The 21,244-nt window shown below is 36.8% G+C and overlaps 2 protein-coding genes and 2 pseudogenes across 5 annotated transcripts in view; 3 read left to right on the top strand and 1 right to left on the bottom strand.

Annotated features, from left to right (window-relative positions):
* The first annotated feature begins 1,194 nt into the window (after positions 1-1,194).
* The window catches only part of DIP-kappa (Dpr-interacting protein kappa), a 99,811-nt gene continuing 79,761 nt past the window's right edge, over positions 1,195-21,244 (top strand). The window contains exon 1 of the mRNA XM_089463493.1: positions 1,195-1,817. The gene's annotated coding sequence lies outside the window, so the exon portion shown is untranslated. The remainder of the gene's footprint in view (positions 1,818-21,244) is intronic.
* On the bottom strand, positions 6,364-8,350 carry LOC108611900 (E3 ubiquitin-protein ligase NRDP1 pseudogene; annotated as a pseudogene). Of its 3 annotated transcripts, none has more exons than XR_016269057.1 (2): positions 7,905-8,350; positions 6,364-7,806 (listed from the first exon to the last, which is right to left on the bottom strand). The product of XR_016269057.1 is annotated as an E3 ubiquitin-protein ligase NRDP1 pseudogene, transcript variant X3 (transcript). The 3 variants fall into 3 exon arrangements; XR_016269056.1 differs by having other exon boundaries at positions 6,364-7,826; positions 7,905-8,346; XR_016269055.1 differs by having other exon boundaries at positions 6,364-7,813; positions 7,905-8,305.
* LOC108611901 (E3 ubiquitin-protein ligase NRDP1 pseudogene) lies at positions 8,415-9,809 on the top strand (annotated as a pseudogene).
* On the top strand, positions 16,455-19,018 carry LOC149269978 (uncharacterized). The gene has a single exon (XM_089466266.1). The coding sequence runs from the start codon at positions 17,354-17,356 to the stop codon at positions 19,016-19,018; it is 1,665 nt and encodes a 554-aa protein (XP_089322392.1). The 5' UTR covers positions 16,455-17,353.

Below are 21,244 nucleotides of genomic sequence, written 5' to 3'. Positions count from 1 at the left end.
CCGCGCTCCGCCCACCGCCCACCTCTAACCGCTTTCTGCGTGCTGCGGCCACTTAAACGCAGCACAGATTGGCACCGAATCCGTACGGAAATGCCGGGGGGCCAGGTCGTAGGTCACGGCATAGGCGCAAAGCTAATTAGTATTAAGTGCTCTGGCGGCACTTGAAACCACCCTCATACACGGCGTATTGTTGTTGTTGTTGTTGTTGTTGTTGTCGCTGCTCCCATTGTGGTTGTTGGACGGCGTGCGCGTCGCCTCCGGGTGTGGCAAAATATTTTTGTGTGTGCGGTCACTTGTGAAATTCCAGCAAAACGCTCGGCGAAGCAACAACACGAATAACAACAACAAAAAGTGAGCTAAAGTTAACAGACAGCAAATCAAAGCAGGACTGAGCTAAAACGAAGCGTGTATACGCTTTCCAGTCAGCTGAATTAAGGAACTAATAAGCTACATACATATGTACAAACATACATATGCGATAGCTCAGATCACGCAGAGAGCGTGGTCTTAAGTGTGTGTGTACATGTGTACACGCATACTTGTACTTACATCTGCAAGTGTATGCTCAATTTTTAAAGTCGAAGTGAGATGGAGTATTTACTTTGACTTTGTTTTGTTTACATCGTCCTGCTCTCAATTTCCCCTTCAACTCATTTCGCCTTAAATAAGCGCTCCGTTGTTTCCTATCAGCGCTTGCTGTCTTCTCTGCATTTTCCCATTTCGTTAAATACCTCTCTTTTCGCCTTAAATTGCCTTCTCTTTGTTGACAAAAACGTCTGCTGCTTGGAAACAGCGCAGCGCTTGCTCTTTGTTGATTCCTTTTGATCGCAAACGGCGAATACATACATATGTACATGTATGTATGTATGTACCTATGTACATATTTGTATAAATTATGTATTATAAAAGCAAAACAAAATTTCAAATCATCCATGTTTCTACACATCTAAAATACATATGTATGTATGTACATCGTACATACATAATTACAATGTACTCTGAAGGGGTAGGCTTGTACAATGCGCTCTTTTTTAAATTTTCGCTTCATTTCAATTCGCCGCATTTGCTACGTGACATCTTGCACTTGCTGTGATTCGCCTTCTTCTCCATTGCCTCTCTCAATGTAAATATATATGTATGTTAATATGTATGCTGCGTATCTTCTGTGTTCTTTTAGTTGTTCTTCATTTCGAATTGATCGCGAATCGCGGTTAGCGCGCCTCATTTTTCGCACCGAACCACATACAAAATTATTATACATGTACATACATATACATATGTACATATATATATTATTATGCAGATATGTATATGTATGCATGTATGCATACCTTATAATATTTACATAAAATATAAATTGCAAAGCTCGTAATAAATTCATAATATCCATCGCTCGATAGTTAAAGGCAAATTAGGCGAAAGGCCTATGGCAAGGCGTATACATGCATACATACATATGTACAAATGTTAGTATGTATGCATATATGATTGTACATACATAAATATGTACACATGTATGTACATACATATGTGTGTGCGCGATTTAGTGATGTTTGAGTGCGTAACGATTCAGTGGACAGCCCCGTTAGCTTTTGCCTAATTTGTGCGCTGCTCAGTTTGTTTTCGCTTTCTTGTTTTGACGGCATCACTTTTTGAATAAACAGTTATCAGCTGAATTTGACGAAGTTAAAAGGTCAGCCAAAAACCGTTTGATGTTTTCATTTGAGTTATTTTAATCGTAAAGACTTTGTGGCGCTGACACACTTTGATAAGCAAATAGAATGTGAATTTGGAGGGAAAAAAAAAGAAATATTACGGTAAGAATATGCAAAAGTACCCTACAATTATTGAGTATGTGGAATGTGGTATGTAGTATGTATGCAATAATCAGGAATCGATAAAGATAATTATACAATTATTCGTAAAGATGGAAAAAGTAGTTTAAAATGAATATACATACATACATACATGTGGACATATGTATGTATATACATATGTATATAAAACATAATTTATTTCGTTATCCCTCTGCCCCGCCCACATAGCGACCTTTAGTTTAGTTGAAATTTAACAGGCACTTGGATCAATCCGCAAACAAGTCAATTATCTTATTAGAATCCATTTACACCTCCTGCTGCTGCTGCTGGTGCTGCTCGTGGCTCTCTTCGCTCAGTGTGCTGCCCCTGGCTGATCCGCTGGCTCACGTATCCGGCCAAGGCTAGCTGTCACGTAACGGTTTACTTCAGCTCAACTCATTTCCGCAGCTCACATGACTTTATGCAATAACGGCCAAAATAAAATTATCTTATCAGCCAACTCAGGAGCAGCTAAGTTCTGCGTGTGTTTGTCTCTATCTTCTTCTTGTTCTTCTTCTATGTGTAAGTGTGTGTGGGTTTTTTGGGCTAATTTTATTGCATACAACTTGTGCTTATTGCGCAATGTCCTTGTCCTGTGTCCAGCTAAAAATTGCACGTCCCGGTCATACAACGCGAACGTGACCGCTTGGCCATGTTCCGATGCCAACTGACCGGCTTGCAAGGCCCCGCCTTGGCTCCCCAGACATGATGTCCTGCGGTCCTCACACTCACCCACACACGTTACCATATAATGTGCACGACTCAGAGCCAAACAACAGCAACAACAACAACAACGCGACACTGACAGCAGCCAAATGACAGTTATTCATGGTAATTTTGTTCAACAATATTTGGGAGCAGGAGGCGAATCTACCAGCTAGTCGAGGGTCTGGCTATTTAGGTTCAATTGGTACGCTCCGATATGCATTGCAGATATGCTTATTATTGAATGGAGAGAGCAGTGCGGAGGCTGCAAAGTTAAATACATTTTGGAAATAAAATATGTATGTATAAATAATAATAAAAAAAAAAATTAGTAATTATTAAATAGTAATTTCTAAAGAACTTTTTAGTTGCTTTTATTATTTAAAATATACATATTTATGTGTGTATATAATATAAATTTAATTGTATTATTTATTGTGTTTGTTTGTTTGATTTGCTTTGTAAATATAATATATTTGTTCTCTCTAAAATTTTAAATTAGTTTTTAAAATTTATTTGTTGGTAATTCAATTATTTAAAAAATATGATGGTTTTATTTAATTAACAACAAAGTTAAAATATAATTATATAATAAATTGAAACTAAATTTGCTTAACTGTTTACCTGTTTAGGTATTTAAAAAAATAATTATTAGATATACGCATGTAAAAAGTTATATTTTTCCTATAATATATACGTATGTAAATTGTATTAATTTGAGTTTAATTTATATACTTATTAAAACAGCATATACACATATGTATAAACCGCATATATGAACATTCATATATACATAAATATATAAATATACATACATTTATTTGCAATATATACATATTAATCTAATAGCATATTTCATTATCTATAATTTTTTAGTCAATTTCCTCATGTTTTATTTTGCCCATGCCACAATATACCCTCTCTCGCCACTCGGATGATAATCAGCATGGCTATGGCAATGTCCTTGTGAAGGGAGAGGGGGTACAGCGGGCTGAACTTGAGGCTGTTTGAGGCGAATGTGTCACGTCTGCTTTTCGCAATGAAATGACAACACGACGAGTACAACAAATATAAATGCAAATACGTATACAATTTGCGGTAAGCATTTGTAGCTCGTTACACTTGCACATAAACACAAGCACACACACACACACACACACACACATATACACATTGTAGTTGTGGCATATTCTCCGATTCATATTCGTTGATGTCTAGCAGGGCGGAAGTGTTGATTTTCATTAAATGGCATCAGTTCAATTGGAAAAATATTGTTGTGCGTGTATGAGAGGGAGATAGAGAAAAGAGAGAGAGAGAGAGAGTGTGTGTGCTTTTACTTGTGTGTGTGTGTTAACTTGGTTGTTTATACTGCGTTTGACTTATTAAATTAGCTGGTTCAGTGGCCATGGTTTCGATTGTCTCACAGAGAATTCGTTGCTCTATCGCAAACGAAGTCAAACGAAAATATGTTGATAATACTTCAATGCGCTTCAGTAGCTGATAAAACATAAAAATATTATTTATTGATATACATATGTATGTATTTATTTGGATTCATTGTAAGCCTGCTAGTAATTTAAAAGAGCAAAGTGTGCTATAATCGAAATAGTTTTATAATGTGAATACAGTATTAAATAATATTGTATTAAAATATTTTCTATAATTGAACAAATATATATGTATAGATAAAAGACAAATCAAGCAATTAGATGAAAGGAGTACTACATCAATAAATTTTTAATATTTCAAAAATAAATAAATAAATAATTTTTGTTTTCCATTTGTTGCATTTCAATATTAAAAAAAAAAAAAAAAATTGAAAAAAATTTAAATAAAATGTCAACGATTTAGGAAGAATTAGAAAAGAATTCATTTTACATAGTTAAATAGAAAATCAAAATAAATTTATATTAAGTTTATATTTTCAGATTATTGCTAAACTAACTTTGCGCAAGGCGAGGGAACTAGAAAAATATTATATTATTTATAAAAGTGATCCAAGAGCATAATCAAAATCATTTGAAGGCAGCTGCTGCTGCTAGTTTTCGAATTCGTAACGAATTTCCGTGGCTTTAAAAATAGAAATACAACACAAAAACAGGAAGAAAATGTTGACCACATACAGGGCCATTGTAAGGCTCAGCTGCGAATTTCTGCTCCTGCTGCTTCTCCTGCTTCTCCTGCTCCTGCTGCTGTTATAGATAAGCGAACTGAATGATAAGTTGAAGCTTTCTGGTCATCTAGAGCCACATAAGATGCATAGAAAACTGAAATGGCAAACGAAGCACTGCTCAAGTTTTTGACACACACACACACACACATACACACTGACGACTGGACAAAAGTAAACGCATAGATAGTTGCGTACAGTTGTCACAAAAAGTATGCTGGCCGAAGGGAAAACATGAAAATTTATAACCAAAACGAAATAAAATTTAAAACCAAATGCACACACTCGCATATTGTCATTGGTTGTGTGTGTGCGTGTGTGTGTGTGCTCAGATTATAGTGTAAATATTTTGACATTACAATATGCCAGTGCAAGCATGCTTGTGCGCTTGTGTAAATTTGCTTAAGTGTTTGCACAAAATTTACTATTCATATGATATGCTCAATGGCCGGGCATTCGTAATGGGATGGATGGGCCCAGGAAAAAGGTAGCATTTGGGCCAGTTAGTTTATTTGTTTGTATGGCTGTGGCTGTGGCTGCGGCTGTGGCTGTGGCTGTGGCATTCCATTCGCAGTTAATTTGTTAAAATTTCACTTTATAAATAATATTTGCTAAATTTGTTTGCCCAACAACAATAACAGTTGGCAGTTAGCAAACGCTTTATGGTTTATGGCGTCGTCTTCTGGCACAAGTTTTCCAATTTGCATAGCTTCCGCTGCAGCTTGCTTCTGCCATAAATATGCAAAGGCTTTTCAGCCTCTTGTCTATGGAAATGAGTCAAGCAAATGTATGCGTTTGCTTTTCTCATCTTTCCGTCTTCTTCTTCCACTTCCACTTGGTCTTCTACTTCTAAGCGCTGCTTAGTGTGTCGCATATGAATTAAGAATATTGTTTTGACTTCCAGTCGGGGAATTGGTGATCCGTAAAGTTCCTTCAGAAACAACTTTGCAACAGAAATTTAGGAACTTCCATATCGAGAGACTATTGACAATGGAAATATATACATATTTGATCAGTTAGGACAGTTAGACTTTATCAATGTTAAACATTTTTTTTATTAATTTTATTTACTTCCATTTTTAAAATTTTGTTTAATATTTTATTTTAATTTTTTTCATGCCCTATTTTCCTTACAAATCTGAATGATATACTACATGATATAATATTATAATATATTAAATATATTTTATAGATAAGGTCTTGCAGCTTATATATTTATTATATATAACAAAATACAAATCACAATACAAAATTGGTGGCAGCTATATTTTAGTTAATTTAATTATGAAAATAAATTTAATAAATAAAATAAAGTTAATACAGAAAATAAATTCTTCATCAACTTAGCTAAAATATAACTGCTAAAAAAAAATCAATTAAATTTTGTTTGGATGAAGCTGGATGCAAGACAATTGTTAAAATATTATTAATTATTTTGATGCAAAACGTTAATTTATAAATATATTTATATGCATACATGTATATGCACACACATATACATAAATATATAAACATTTGATTGAAAAGAAATTTGAACACAGATCAAGAACACAGATAATTAATTGCAAAAAATCTAATTTTTTTTACACAAAATGTTTTTTTTTTTTCTTTTATGTAAACTGACCAGTGAAATCCTTTATTTTATTTTTATTAATTCTATTTTGTTTCGTTCTTGTTAATGTTCGTATTTGTGTCTCACTTGTAGATTTGATTCCCTCATCGAGGCGATTTTTGATTGCTTCCCATATGTATCCCAACCATTAAATTTTGTTGTTGTTTTTGCTTGAGCAGAATTGTGTACGGAATTTAGATGATATAATTTTTACACACACAGGCAGCATTGTTTAAGTGCATCCCACTCCAATGGATGCCGAACGCGAAATGTAAGAAATTGCAGCAAATTTGTGATATTTATATTTTAGTTTGTTTGTTCGTTTTGGTTTTTGCTCTTCATTTGTGTTTGGTTTAGTCTCATCTTTGTCGATAATTAATTTGGACCGATCGAACACGAATAAACAACGTCTACGAATTGCACTCAGAGGTAGTCGCCTTCCGGCATTGGTGCCGGATCCGAAGGCACCGGCTCGACGCCATCAACAAATATCATAATCACACCCAGCAGCGGGCGAAGATTCTCAGGCATGTGGGCATTGTCGCCGCCCAGAATGACCACGCACGGTTTCCCAGTGATCACAACGGGCAGCAGACGCGTGACAAACTGCGCCAGCCGATGCAGATTCAAGCGACGCATCTCGAGCGTGGCCAGGCCCTCCGGCCAGCTGTCCTCGTAGCAGCAGTCCATTAGCACATTGACCAGGTGCATCGGGCAGCCGCTGGAGCGCAGGCCCTCGCGCACCATCATGTGCATGGGCGTGTCCGGGGTGGAGATGAGGCTGCCCCAAGTGCGCACGGTGGCCAGCGGCAGGGTGCGACCCCAGCGCATCAGCGAGTAGCGATCCAGCTGGTCGCCCACATTGCGTATCACCGGATTCGTGGATCTCAGTGCGGCCACGTAGTATTGCACCAGCTCCAGCTCGCGTCGATGTTCGCTCAAGCGTCGCTCCTGATGGGCCTGCATATCCCGTAGCTCGGATATTTCGTTCACCTGATCCTGCAGCTGCTCCCGCAGCTCGAACACACAATTGTGGCGGCTCATCTCGTCCCGCGGCACACGCATGCCGCAGCCCCTGTTGCACAAGACGACAACCTTGGGGTTGTTCTGGCAGCTGGCCACATGATCGCGATACTCCCCCAGGGGCATCAGTGCCGTGCAGCCGTTCTCCGCGAAGCTGCACTTGATCCTCAGGCGGGCCAGCATGTTGCGCATGAGGCGGGAGACGGGAATCAAGTGGATGGGCAGCAGATCCGAGCGATCCACTGGACAGATTTGCTTCTCCTGAATCCACTTCTCGATGCAGAAACGACAGAAGGCGTGCTCACAGCTCGATGACTGCATTGGCTCCTCCAGCACATCGGCACAGATGGGGCAGAGCAGCTCCTCGTCGACGTGGCCAACAATTAAGCCCTGGTCGTAGCCCATAATTGGATGGTAGTTTGACTAGTTGGTTCTGAATTCTAATCGCTAAACGAAACGACTTGCATTACACGCAGGTACAGCATATATGTATGTATGTAAATTCAGCTGCCCAACTGCTGCAGGCTGGCCCACTTACCCTCACTTACGCGTGTATGCTACCGACAGAAGCCGAAATATTTGATTTTTCATTAATTTCGTTTCGAAATATGAGAGTTGCGTCTCAGCCGGCAGTTGAGTTGATCTGTGCTGAGTTTTTCAACAAATTTTTACAAGAATCTCGAATAAATTTTTCAGTTACTGCTGCTTCGAATCTCCACTGACATTCATACACATGTGTATGTTGTTTAGGGGTACTCCTGTGATGAACACTCACATGTACGAATAATGTGATGTGCAAGCTACATTTTTAATCAGCGATGTTTTGCGAACAAATTGACAACAATATAAAATGTAATTGCACTTGATTTTTAATAATAATAACAGAACTAAATATTTTTATAAACTATATTCCACATGCGTTGACCTATTATAATTCTAAAAGCTGCAATAGATGCAAATTAACATTAGGGATGATCGATCAATATATCGATATATAATGTTAGTTCAGAACTATCGCTTCCTCCAATAAGAATTCACCTTTCGAACGTTGACAATCGAACTGTGTTTTTATTTGGGAATTTGTCGCTTGTTGGCTGAGGCAGCTCACACAAAACATTTTCAACACTTTCGACATTTGCAATAAAATCAAAATCAAAATTTTTGAGTCTCTACTGTGGCATTACTCTCACATTTCGAGTCGAAATTTAGGATAAAATCGTATTATTTCTATCTGCAAACATCCAGTGCAAGGTCGAGTGGCAACCACACATTAGCTCAAGGGCTACAAAACAAACACATGTGCACAATCTGCCCCAGTTTTACATATTTCTAATTTAGCGTATAGTTATCATAGTTATAGCTCATCATGGGCTACGATCTGGCATTAATTGTTGGCCACGTCGACGAGGAGCTGCTCTGCCCCATCTGCGCCGATGTGCTGGAGGAGCCAATGCAGTCATCGAGCTGTGAGCACGCCTTCTGTCGCTTTTGCATCGAGAAGTGGATGCAGGAGAAGCAAATCTGTCCAGTGGATCGCTCGGATCTGCTGCCCATCCATTTGGTTCCCGTCTCCCGCCTCATGCGCAACATGCTGGCCCGCTTGAAGATCAAGTGCTGCTTCGCGGAGAACGGCTGCACGGCGCTGATGCCCCTGGGGGAGTATCGCGATCATGTGGCCAACTGCCAGAACAATCCCAAGGTTGTCGTCTTGTGCAACAAGGGCTGCGGCATGCGTGTGCCCAAGGACGAGCTGAGCCGTCACAATTGCGTGTTCGAGCTGCGCCAGCAGCTACAGGACCACATCAATGCGATACCCGAGCTGCGCGACATGCAAGCCCATCAGGAGCGGCGGCTGGGCGAGCACCGGCGCGAGCTGGAGCTGCTGCAGTATTATATAGCGACACTGAGAGCCACAAATCCGGTAATTCGCACGGTTGGCGACCAGCTGGATCGGTACGCTCTGATGCGCTGGGGTCGCACCCTGCCGCTGGCCTCGGTTCGCACTTGGGGCAGCCTCATCTCCACCCCGGACATGCCCATGCGACTGATGGTGCGCGAGGGCCTGCGCGCCAGCGGCTGTCCGATGCACCTAATGGAGATCCTGCTCGATTGCTGCCACGAGGACAGCTGGCCGGAGGGTCTGACCACGCTCGAGATGCGTCGCTTGAATCTGCATCGGCTGGCGCAATATGTGACGCGCCTGCTGCCCGTTGTGATCACTGGGAAGCCGTGCGTGGTCATTCTGGGCGGCGACAATGCCCACATGCCTGAGAATCTTCGCCCGGTGCTGGGTGTGATTATGATATTTGTTGATGGCGTCGATGAGACGCATCCGGAGCCAACTCCATTGCCAGATAGCGATTACCTCTAAGTGCAAATTTAACAAGTCATGTTCGATCTGTCTAAATTATCTTTGAATTACAAAATCTGACATACATGCATACATATTGGCGCTACTCTGATCTGATCTGTTCCCATATTTGTATATACATTTTTTAAATTTGTAATCTTTTCATATGTCGTCTGAGTGCAGTCTCTCTCCTTAAGAATCGATAATTTTTTTACCAGGTCATGAGTGCACAGACATCTGGCAACTCTGTCAGGGGTCCGCGCGGTTTAAGCGTTCGCTAATATTTCACTGAAACGAATTAAGCAACACTAGCGCTAGCACTGATTTAAATATCGATAAGGCATAATTATATTTATTAAATAAATTAGCTCATTTATTAAAAAAAAAAGTTTTACGATTATATTTGGATATCTATAAAATCTAAACTAGAAGAGATATACAAAAATATATATATACATATAAATGTAAATTTCTAGTTTAATCATCATTTAGTTTCAATCAAGGAGTTTTTCATTATTTTTGTTAGAAAGTTTTTATATAGACCAAAACTAAAAAATTAAATATATAGCTAAAATATATGTAATTAAATAATATACATACCAATTTTAATAATTAAGAAGTGTTTCAACAACATTTAAAAATGATTTAATATTTTTTTTTAAATTTAAATATTAGACTAGTAAACTCTACATCTAAAAAAGAAATTCTATTCCTCTCTATTTGATTTTTTAGACGCTCAAATTTTGTGGGTTAAACAATTATTATTAACATAATTTTACAACAAATATTTGTTTTGCCTCCAGATGCATGTTGACTTCAATTACGCGACAATTAGCCGAGCTAACGCTGCGTATGCGCAATATTTCATGGAAATTAATTTGAAGCACATCCTGAAGGAGGCGCGTTGCAAAGCGCTCAGCTTTGGCCTGACAGTGAATTGAGGAGAAACTTGTAATGAAAATGTGAAAAGTTGGCGCTTCAGTTAGCGCCAGTTGGCGACGCCATTTGCTAAAGTTTCGCGAATTGCACTCGCAATTGGAATAATTTTTATGGCCGTGCAGCAAGTTGAGCGCTCAGGCAAGCTGCAAATTGAAATTGAGACCTGCAGATTGCATGAGTAGGATATAATATTTATATATGTATATAAATGCATATATAAGTACATATTTATAAATTATCATTGAATGCAGCTTAGGGTAAAATTGGCTTTTCAATTAATATAAGTATAAAGCAAAAAATAATAAGTTTTTTTTTCTAGGCAATTCATGAAATATTTTTGTTTTTATATATATTTTTAATATTTTTAATTTTTATTTTTGTTGAGCCTCATTTTTCTTGAACTCTTTTTTTTTTTGGCTTTACAATTATATACGGAGGTTAGCTACATATGTCTCTACAACTGTTACATATATCTAGATTCTCTACTTAAGGATTTATTTATTTATTTATTTATTTATTTATTTTTTATTAAATTTGTATTTAACAATGAAACAAGTGGATATATATTTTTAAGCAATTTATGTAGACTTCTTGTTTATTTTTTGATTGAGATTTACATAGGATATATATATATATATATATATATATATCATATATCATTTCAATTACAAATTATGTTTTGATAATTACTTATTGACTGTGAGTAAATCGAACTAATCCGATTTGGTAGATATACATACATACATATATGTATATCCCAATTTCGAATCTCTAGCTTCAATATTATCGAAATAGTTTGCATTCAAACGAACTAAGAAACGGACGGACAGCACGGCGAATTTTGCTCAAATAGCAATATAAGCTCTTTTGTCCATTGGGAACCGAGTACAATAGGCTTGAATAAGAAGAAGAGCTACGTATACAGCAAATTAGTGTTAAATGAAATTCGACTTTTTGTCAACTAATTAAATGGAAAAGCCAAAACGGAGCTTTTAGCTAAATTGATTAAGCAAAGGACAACGGCAGCTAACTAGACTAACTAGGCGACTAATATAATAATATTTCTGATCACATCAGATGCTTGCAAGGATGCAAGGACTCTGACTCTTGGTGATGTCTCATGTCCACTTGGCCGGCTCGACAAAAACACAAGGCCAATTTAACAAAAGCCAAAACTTAATTAATATTTACATGAGCACTTGAGACGAGAGAGAGAGAGTGAGAAAGAGAGCGAGAGGGAGAGAGAAGGCTGATTGGATGCAGGGGATTTTGAATGAGTTGCAGTTGTTGCTGTTGTTGTTATTATTGTCTTCGGTCTGCCTGGTTTGCATATGTCTGTAGCCCTGGAATCTAGGGGCACCCTGAAAACGCATCCCATGTGTCCCATGTGGCATGGCAGCTAGAAATCAATTCGCATTGTTAACCCATGATTGGATATTATTGATTCAATTTGCTGCCACACTGTCGATACATGTTTTATGCATGCCATCGTCTAAGCTCTCTCTCTCTCAGTTTGTATGTGTGTGTGTGTTTATGTGTTGATAATGTCTGAGTGCATCGATAATAGGAAACATGCACGCTTGCTCAACAACACCAGCAGCTAATACAGACAACCGTCTCCGTCCCGGCACCGGCACAGGCACCTGCACACAAGAAAACCCACTCAATGGGCTCGACTTGACTCTTGGCGTTGTTTAATTTATGCATGAACTGCACCACTCACCTGACTCGCACGCACTGTGGACTGAAGCCGAAGATTTCCATTAATATAAAATAAAAAAAAAGTTCTTTTCTAGGCAATTTATTCAATTTATTTATTTATATATTTTTTTGTATTTATTTTTAATATTTGCTTCATTTCCCTTGAAGCTATTTTGTATTTTTACAATTATATACAGAGGTTAACATATGTTTCTTCAACTGAGATATTTCGATATGTTGGTTAAGATTTTTTTTAATTTTTTTTTTTTTTTATTCTAAATTTATTTTTTTTACAAAATTTTGTTTAACAAAGAAAGAAGTGGAACTAAACCTGACAATAAATATTTATTTTGTATGCAATTTATGTCATTTTTTTTTATTTGTCAATTGAACTTTATATCCTTTGAACATTTTTATTTTTTGTAATTTTATGTAATTTATTTAAATTTTTATTTATTTTATTTTATTTTTATTTATTTAATTATTCAGCTTTATATTCCTTGAACATTTTTACTTTTTTACATTAATGTAAAGAATATGCTATAAATTTTGTTTTATACAGAGGTTACCTAAATATGGGTTTTCAATTTGTTATTTAGGAATTTTTTTTTTATAAAATTTTGTTGAAAAATCAAAAATTTTAGGACAAAACCTTAATATGACTTTCTTAGTATTTCTAATAGACTTATTGCAAATATACTTGAGCAACGCTGCACAGAGCTCATCGAGCTCAATGCATGGGGGCGTGGCATGTGTTGCAAGTCAAGCAATATCACTAGCATTGGAAATTTGCGATATTATTTGTTGTAGTTGGCAATGCATTTGTGGCATTTGACTTTGTTATGTTGTTATTGCTTTTGTTGTTGCTGTTGTTGTTGTTGTCGTGGACAATGGACAATGGACAATGGCAGCGAAAACAATGGCAGCCACACATGTTGCTAATAGTACCATGCGGCACGCCCACATGTCTGCAACATGCCAAGTACTGCATGCTGTGCCACATGCCACATGCCACATGCCACATGCCGCCTGCCACATGCCACATGCCACTTGAGCGCATTGTTTTTGCCATCTGAAGTGTTTGACGTTTCCTGTTGCTTCCCCAGCAACCAGCAACCGGCAACCGGCATCAGAGCAGCCCACGCTGTGTGTACAATTGATTTGCCGAACATATCCACAATTATGGCTGCCTCCATTGATTTGTGCCACTAATCACCGTTGCATAAATCACGTAGCTGCTCACCAAACATCGGATGTTGCAGATGCAAAGCGATGCCAGACAATGGCAGTTGACACTTCAAGTTCCTTGACTGCTTAAATTCTGTTTTTGAGCAAGTTCTTAGCCGATGGAGACAGTTGGCAGTGCTTGCTTTTTAATGCCTCACGAATAAATAATCAAGTTCTTGATGTGGACCAAGAGTATTAGCAAATTGAGATGCGTTTAACTACATATATTGTACATATATGATAAAAGAGAAAAATGCAATGAAATTTAAAGCCTGTAGAGGGTTGAGGAAATTGGCGATTGAGCAGTTGCTCTGAGTTTCAAAAGACTTCTTGACTCTTTATTGCTTAACAAGCTCAAATTTGCTTCCGTTTCGGTATATTCCATTCCCTATGTTTCAGATGGAGACACAAACAGAAAAAAAAAAAAAAAAAAACAAGAGACGAAGAGTTCCATTGGTAGAACTGATATTCTAATTACCTATATTCCGATCTCTTACGTAGAACTGATATACGGATCTCTTCTGCATACCCAAGAAACAACACATGCACACATACACACATGTAAGTCTCTAGCTCTGTCAGGCTCTGAGATTGACAGACAGAGGGACAGGGCTATGTCGACTCAACTCGTCGCCCTAATCAAGGATATATATGTATCTTATGGGATTTGCCACGCCTCCTTCTGTCTGTTACATACATTTTGATAAAACCATTATACCCAAATTTCGCACTTTCAATGGGTAAAATGAAGAATAATAGTTATTGGCTTTGATAGAGAGATGTTATAGCAATTACATATATGTATTTGACTGACAGGATATATATGTATATATCCTATTCAACATATTTTAAGGTAACTTTGCTAAAAGCATCATATTTTCTTAGTTCTATATATGTATACTTTATTCTTCTTCATATTACTGATACATTCCATTTTAATGAATTGTCCTCAGTGCAAAAAGGAGAATAAGATATAGAAGGAAAAGGAAGACTTCGCTTTGCACACAGTCACAAAGTATACGTAAATCGTTTATTTGCTGTGCCAAACCAATTGACATATTTTATTGTGTGTGTGTGTGCGAGTATGTGTGTGTGGCCTAAATTGGTTTAACGGTGTTTTTAACCCGATTTATGTACCTGTTCAGCTGAGCAGCTGCTCGAAGCAACGCTTCAACCCAGCACAGAAAAGTAATAAAAACTTAATGGCAAATATTAAGTACACATTAAACTGATTTATTGGAGTGTGGGTTATGTCCGCACAGAGCGTTGCACAGATTTATTTTTATACGAGTTTCAAGAGTGTTTTTCTTCCCATCTCAACAAAACCGAATGAAATATAAAATATTCCATGTGTGCATAGAAGAGAGAGAGAGAGAGAAAGTGAAATGAAACATGTTAAGCATTGTTATAGAAAATATAATATATAATAAAAAAGGGATGTTTTAGTTAAAAAATTAAAAAACATGTATTTATTTATTTATTTGTAATGTTCATATATCTATAATTTTCAGGTGTCATTTTTGTCCTTTAAAAATAAATTATTTTTATTTGAGGCCTAAAAAAATCCAAAATAATTATTATTATTATTTAATAATATAATACTAAATATGAAAAAAACATCAAATCTAAGATAAATCAGTATTTTATAATTATTATTCATTATTATTTGTTAGATTATTTAGATTATTTTGTAAAAATGTAATTAAATTATTTTGTATATATATATATATATATATATATATATATATATATATCTATATATATATATATATATATATATATATATATGTATATTTATATTTATATTTATATTTATATTTATATTTATAGTTATATTTTTATTTATATTTATATTTATATTTATATTTATTTGATGATTCGATTTGTTTAATTTTTTTTTTAAATAGTTTCATTTATCATTGAAACTCCATTAACTGCAAATCAAGTAATAAATTCTTAAATTTGTCATTTGTCCAACCAATTTCTAGCGCTCGCACTTTAACTGCATTTTGGTCCGAAATCAATTTGCGTTGAGGTAAAAACAAGTTAAGAGCTGCAAAGCTTTGCATAAACGGGCAGTAAGGCAAATGTAACAAAAGTCTGGCCAAAACAGGCCAGAGAGCTGTTAAGCATTATAGAGACTGACAGCGAGAGTGTGTGAAAGAGGGAGAGAAAGAGAGAGAGACATCGTCTGTGTGTCTGTTGCAGCTGTGCTAAGTACATGGCCAGCTTTTGGTAGCTGTTTGGGCCATATAAATGAGTACAGTTATATTGTTGTCTCACTTTTTGTTTGTTTTTGCTAAGCAGCTTGGCTTAAATTTTCTCCATTTTTTTTTAAACCTTTTTATATTTTTTTTTCATTTTTGTTTTGTATTTGCTGAGCTCTTGAATTTTGGCAGCAATTTGCGCTTTTAATGCAATCAGCTTTGTTTTGTGAATGTTTGTGTGTGTAGCTGTTAAGGCGCTTTCAAAAGACAGACACACACACAGTGCCACGCCCACATGCCCAGAAATCAATTGACACTTGGCACTTGGGCGCTATTATGCAGCAGCAGCAGAGTCAGAGGCAGAGGCAGTAGAAAAAGGCAACACTCAATTTCCCATTCCGTCTGCTTAACACTTTTTTATGCGCTTGCAATTTACGCCAATTGTGGATAACAAAAATGGACACGAAGAGGTAGAAGCATTGGCTGCGAAAATGAGGCCAAAAGCAGAAGAAGCAAAAGAAGAATAAGAGGGCAAGTGCAACTTTCATTTAATGCCCGCACTTTCGGGTGTCGTTTCTTACAGCTAAATGACAATCCACACAGCGAGCTCTTAACACATCAGGACGAAGGAGGAGCAGGGGCGGGTAGAAGGCGACAATGGCATAAGCAGGAGGCGGGGCTACACAGCTCTGCAGCCAAAGCGGATTTGCTAGCGAATGCTCTGCTGCATTTCGATTCGATCCTGCGAATTGGCTCACACAAATAACACGATTGACAGCTCCAGGCGTTCGTTGGCTATTGCATCTCAGCTTAAATGCAAACAGAAACAGACACTTGTTTATCTAATTATTGGAGTCTATCTTGTAATACGTAATTCTTCTCAGATAAGCTTATGTTCATGCACATGCATGAACATAGAAATATGATAAGTAGGGGAACGTACGCGCTATGCACTCGACAACTAGCATAAAATAAATGACATATGTTTCAAGTGTGAACTGTCAAACTGGGCACAAATTATGACCCCGACCCTTAGCGATTGGAATACGTAGGAGGCGAGCGCTGAGCATTACAAACTCAGCGATAGCATAATAATAGCTAATAAACCAATGCGGAGTCTTACAAACTACGCGATAAGTTAAGAATATGTAATAGACCAATGCTGAGCCTTACACACTCAGCAATAGAAGCACTAGATTTAATGGTTAAAATTATACATGAGTCTGGGTATAAAAACCCGGGCCCAGCAGAATAAAGAATCAATACGAAACTAAACACCATCATAGTAAAGTGTATTCGTTCATGGTCCTTCGAGCCGGATGAAGTATTTTGAATACTTCAATTTCATCCACAAGGAAAAATGTTTGTGATTAGTACAAAGTGAAGTGCTAGTATTATAGATTTGTGCATTGGCTTTCCAACCCAAGCTGTGAGTCGAGGCACAGCAAGATCAACCTGGTGATCAAAACAAAAAAACCTCTAACGGGATAAGCCAATGGATCTACAATAAACAAACAACTGTGTCGTCAACCATCAATATTTAAAGAGAAATATGGTGGCATAATGGCAGAAATCAGAACCAATAAAGAGTTCATGAAAGTCGAAGTTGCCGACCACGCCATAGACACAAAACAACTTTATAGTTGGGAAACGAGACCAGAAACATCAAAGCAAGATATGTTTTCATTTGGTTGGTCGAGCCCAATAGAGAAGTTGGTAAGCCTTGTGGACGAAAGAGCTCAAAGAGTAAGGCTGCACATTGAAGAGGTGCTGGCCAACATTGAGCTCAGCAACCAGGATGAAATCGTTAGCTACAAAGATACGCTAGATTTCCTCTGGAAGAAAGTCCAGTCAACACTGAAAGATTTGGAGGTAAAATATGAAAGGCCTGCCTTCGAAATCGAGTACATAGACGAACTGGAACTCAAAGTGTACACAGTGTCGAAAAAACTGGAAAGGAAAATAAGTGCACTGCAAATCGTAAAAGAAGACACTCCAAAGCGACCGAAACCGACACTTCCTCACTTTAATGGAAGTCCTAAGGCGTGGCCAACGTTCTTCGAGCAGTTCACCAAAATAATTCACAACAGAAAGGATATCAGCGACAAGACGAAACTGATATACCTCAAAATGTATCTCAAAGGAGAAGGTCAACGAGTTATAAGCCATTTCTCAATTGGAGTGGGTAACTACAATTCAGCGTGGGACTATTTATGCAAACGCTACAAACGTTATTTGCCTGTGGACATGGAACTGCTGAAGGATAACGATGAAGGCAGTATCTGCAATTGCGTGAGCACCTCTGATAACAGCGACAACGTCACAGCTGATGAGACGACCGCATATCAGGCTGCTTTGGATGCAATAGTGTTCAAAAAGTGGGATTACAACCCGCCGGCAAGCCTCCACGTGGGAGGAAATATAAATAAAGCTACTGAACAACGTAATAAGGTTCAAGTGGTAACAACAAAACCAAATATAGGTGAAGACAAGAGATCGATAAAAAAGATCTGGGCTCCACCAACTCCGACAAAGGATCCGGAGCACATAGAAGATGCGGACGAGAATGGAATTTCTGCCACAACTTCGACATCAACGTTGAGTATCACTGAAGATACATCAACAGATATCCAATTGGAAGTTCGACCAATGGATGATATTTCCACAGTTGGCAGCACGACGGAAGAGCAAACTTCTGCGGAGACTGCAACAGCGACTGGAAGTGCAGCTGAAGAGAAAAGCGACAATACCGACTCAAACTCTTCAGTGATGACCACAGCAGCGCCACCAACAATGGAAACTAAAGCTGCAAGTACAATTACATCAGAAAAGGAGTCAATTGGAAGTAGCAGCAACATATTAATGGAAACAACAATGACCACTACAAGCGAAACAATAGGCACAATAAGGCATCAGAATCAACAGAAGGACGTCTATCACTTGGAGGCTTTGGCCTCAGAAATAATGAAGCGATCGACAACTTCCTCAACAGATGCAATCAGCTGTATTATTGCAACAAACGACGACACCTACAAGCCGCAGAAGTTCATTAAAGAGGCACGACTTCACTTGGCATGGGAGCCGCCACCTGAGCAAAAGACCAAGGCCAAGATGGTGGCATACTCGGTTTATCTGGTTGTCACATTCTCTGGGCCCTGCAGAATGTTCAGGCACGAACATAAGGATTGCAAGCATGATCAATTCGTCAAGAATACTAACAATTATTAAATTTGTATTTGTCCTGAATATTATTTAGAAATCCACAGATAGCAGTTATGGACGTTACCCACTTTGGCCCCCCGCAGAATGTTCATGCACATGCATGAACATAGAAATATGATAAGTAGGGGAACGTACGCGCTATGCACTCGACAACTAGCATAAAATAAATGACATATGTTTCAAGTGTGAACTGTCAAACTGGGCACAAATTATGACCCCGACCCTTAGCGATTGGAATACGTAGGAGGCGAGCGCTGAGCATTACAAACTCAGCGATAGCATAATAATAGCTAATAAACCAATGCGGAGTCTTACAAACTACGCGATAAGTTAAGAATATGTAATAGACCAATGCTGAGCCTTACACACTCAGCAATAGAAGCACTAGATTTAATGGTTAAAATTATACATGAGTCTGGGTATAAAAACCCGGGCCCAGCAGAATAAAGAATCAATACGAAACTAAACACCATCATAGTAAAGTGTATTCGTTCAGCTTATATAAATAAATGAACAATAAAATAAACTCGCATAAAATGAAGATTTGCAATCTATTTATATCATAAATAAAATAAAAAAGGGGCAAAATTTTATTTTTTAAGGTGCTTTTCCGTAAAATATTTGCTTAAAATTAATTACTAAATCTCATTTGTTACTTATGCCTCATGTACACAATTATTTTCCTAAATAATACAGTTATTTCTAGGTTTATACTATCCTAGCAAAAACAGGATTATTTAGGAAAATAATAATATCCAATTCTAGTTTTAAAATTTTCTTATTTATATTTAAAAAATAATTTTAATGTGATAATTATTAATTGTTAATGAAAAATAATAGAAAATGATTAGTTTTAGCTGTTAGTTTATTTTTAAAGCTCAGATTGCAAACAAATATTACTATTTCTGCTAAGGATTATATTAAAATTAAAAATCATATATAATTTTATTATAAATACAATTTTATTAACAATATTTATATATTGTCAATTAAAATTAAAAATCTTATATAATTTTATTATAAATATCTTAAAATAACATATATTTTATATATTTATTTGCATATATACATTTTCAAAGGCAATGTAAAATACTCCTTGTATTTTATAATAAGAAATATATTATTTTTTTGTTTTAATTTTCAATGCTTTATTTATAATAAAATTATATATATTTTGTATAATTTAATATATAATTTATTTGAAAAATATTCAAAATTAATTTATTTTTTGTACTATATTACTTTCAAAATATTTGTTTTCTTGAAATTAATTTGTTTATATTTATTATAAATATTTTTATAATTTTTTATAATATTAAATTTTATATTTATATACACAATTTATTAAAGTATATTGGCCTAGTAGCCTCTATCAATTATTTGGGTCTCTTTAGTTAGCTCTATCTATCAACTTTTACCCAAGCAAGCATTTCGTTTTTTTTTTTAATTTTTTTTCTTTAGTCCGATTTTGTGCTAAACTTTAAATATCCTGTTAATGCGCTTTGAAATAGATATGAAATAAATGCCCACACACACACACAGACACAACTACACACACACACACATGTACATATAGATAGACCCACACAAGTCTTAAATGTTTATCAACGGGGGTCAGTTTCAGCCAGTTTGACCTTTTGCATTCGGCTCTCCTGCCTCGTAATCCTCCAGCTGTGACGTTTGTCAACGTTTTCAGTTGCCATCATCATCGTCATCATCAACACGAAACGGCTTTCCGTTGCTGCTGGTGAAAAATGATGGGCCGAGCAACGGGGCTTAAGCTGTTGCCGCATGCCGTTCGGCCAAGTAGACAGACGTCCTTGAAGATTTGCTAAAATGTTTATGATAAATATGATGTACGATGATCTATATGTATATACATTTATATCAGATGTATATATACTTATTTGTATATTCAGTCTGTATATACCTCATTTTTTTCTATGTTTATTTTTAAATTTTCAGTCATTTCAGTAAATGAATATGTATATATGTATTTATTTATAGCTATACAGTTTTTAAAGTGCCCAGCTTAGCTTTGGTCAGCTCCCAGCTTGCCTTTGGCCTTAAGTTTCTTTTTTTTTTTTATTATTATTTCTGTTTCCAGCTATGTTTATCTAAATGATGCCAGGAGCCAACGTTGCGTATGTGGAATAATTTTATTGTGGTTGACCGTTTTGCCACTTGCTGCTGTTGCTGCTGCTTCTGCTGCTGCTGCTGCTATTGTTGTAG

Source organism: Drosophila arizonae, chromosome 3 (genome assembly GCF_054131065.1).
Source record: "Drosophila arizonae isolate 15081-1271.41 chromosome 3, UAZ_ARI_1.0, whole genome shotgun sequence".
NCBI classification, from domain to species: Eukaryota; Metazoa; Arthropoda; class Insecta; order Diptera; family Drosophilidae; genus Drosophila; species Drosophila arizonae.
Note: the sequence above shows the minus strand (reverse complement) of the source record. Positions and strands in the feature narration are given on the sequence as shown.

Bases quoted from the DNA above. Each gene is read 5' to 3' on its own strand.
- LOC149269978 (XM_089466266.1), top strand. From the start codon at position 17,354: ATGGCAGAAATCAGAACCAATAAAGAGTTCATGAAAGTCGAAGTTGCC.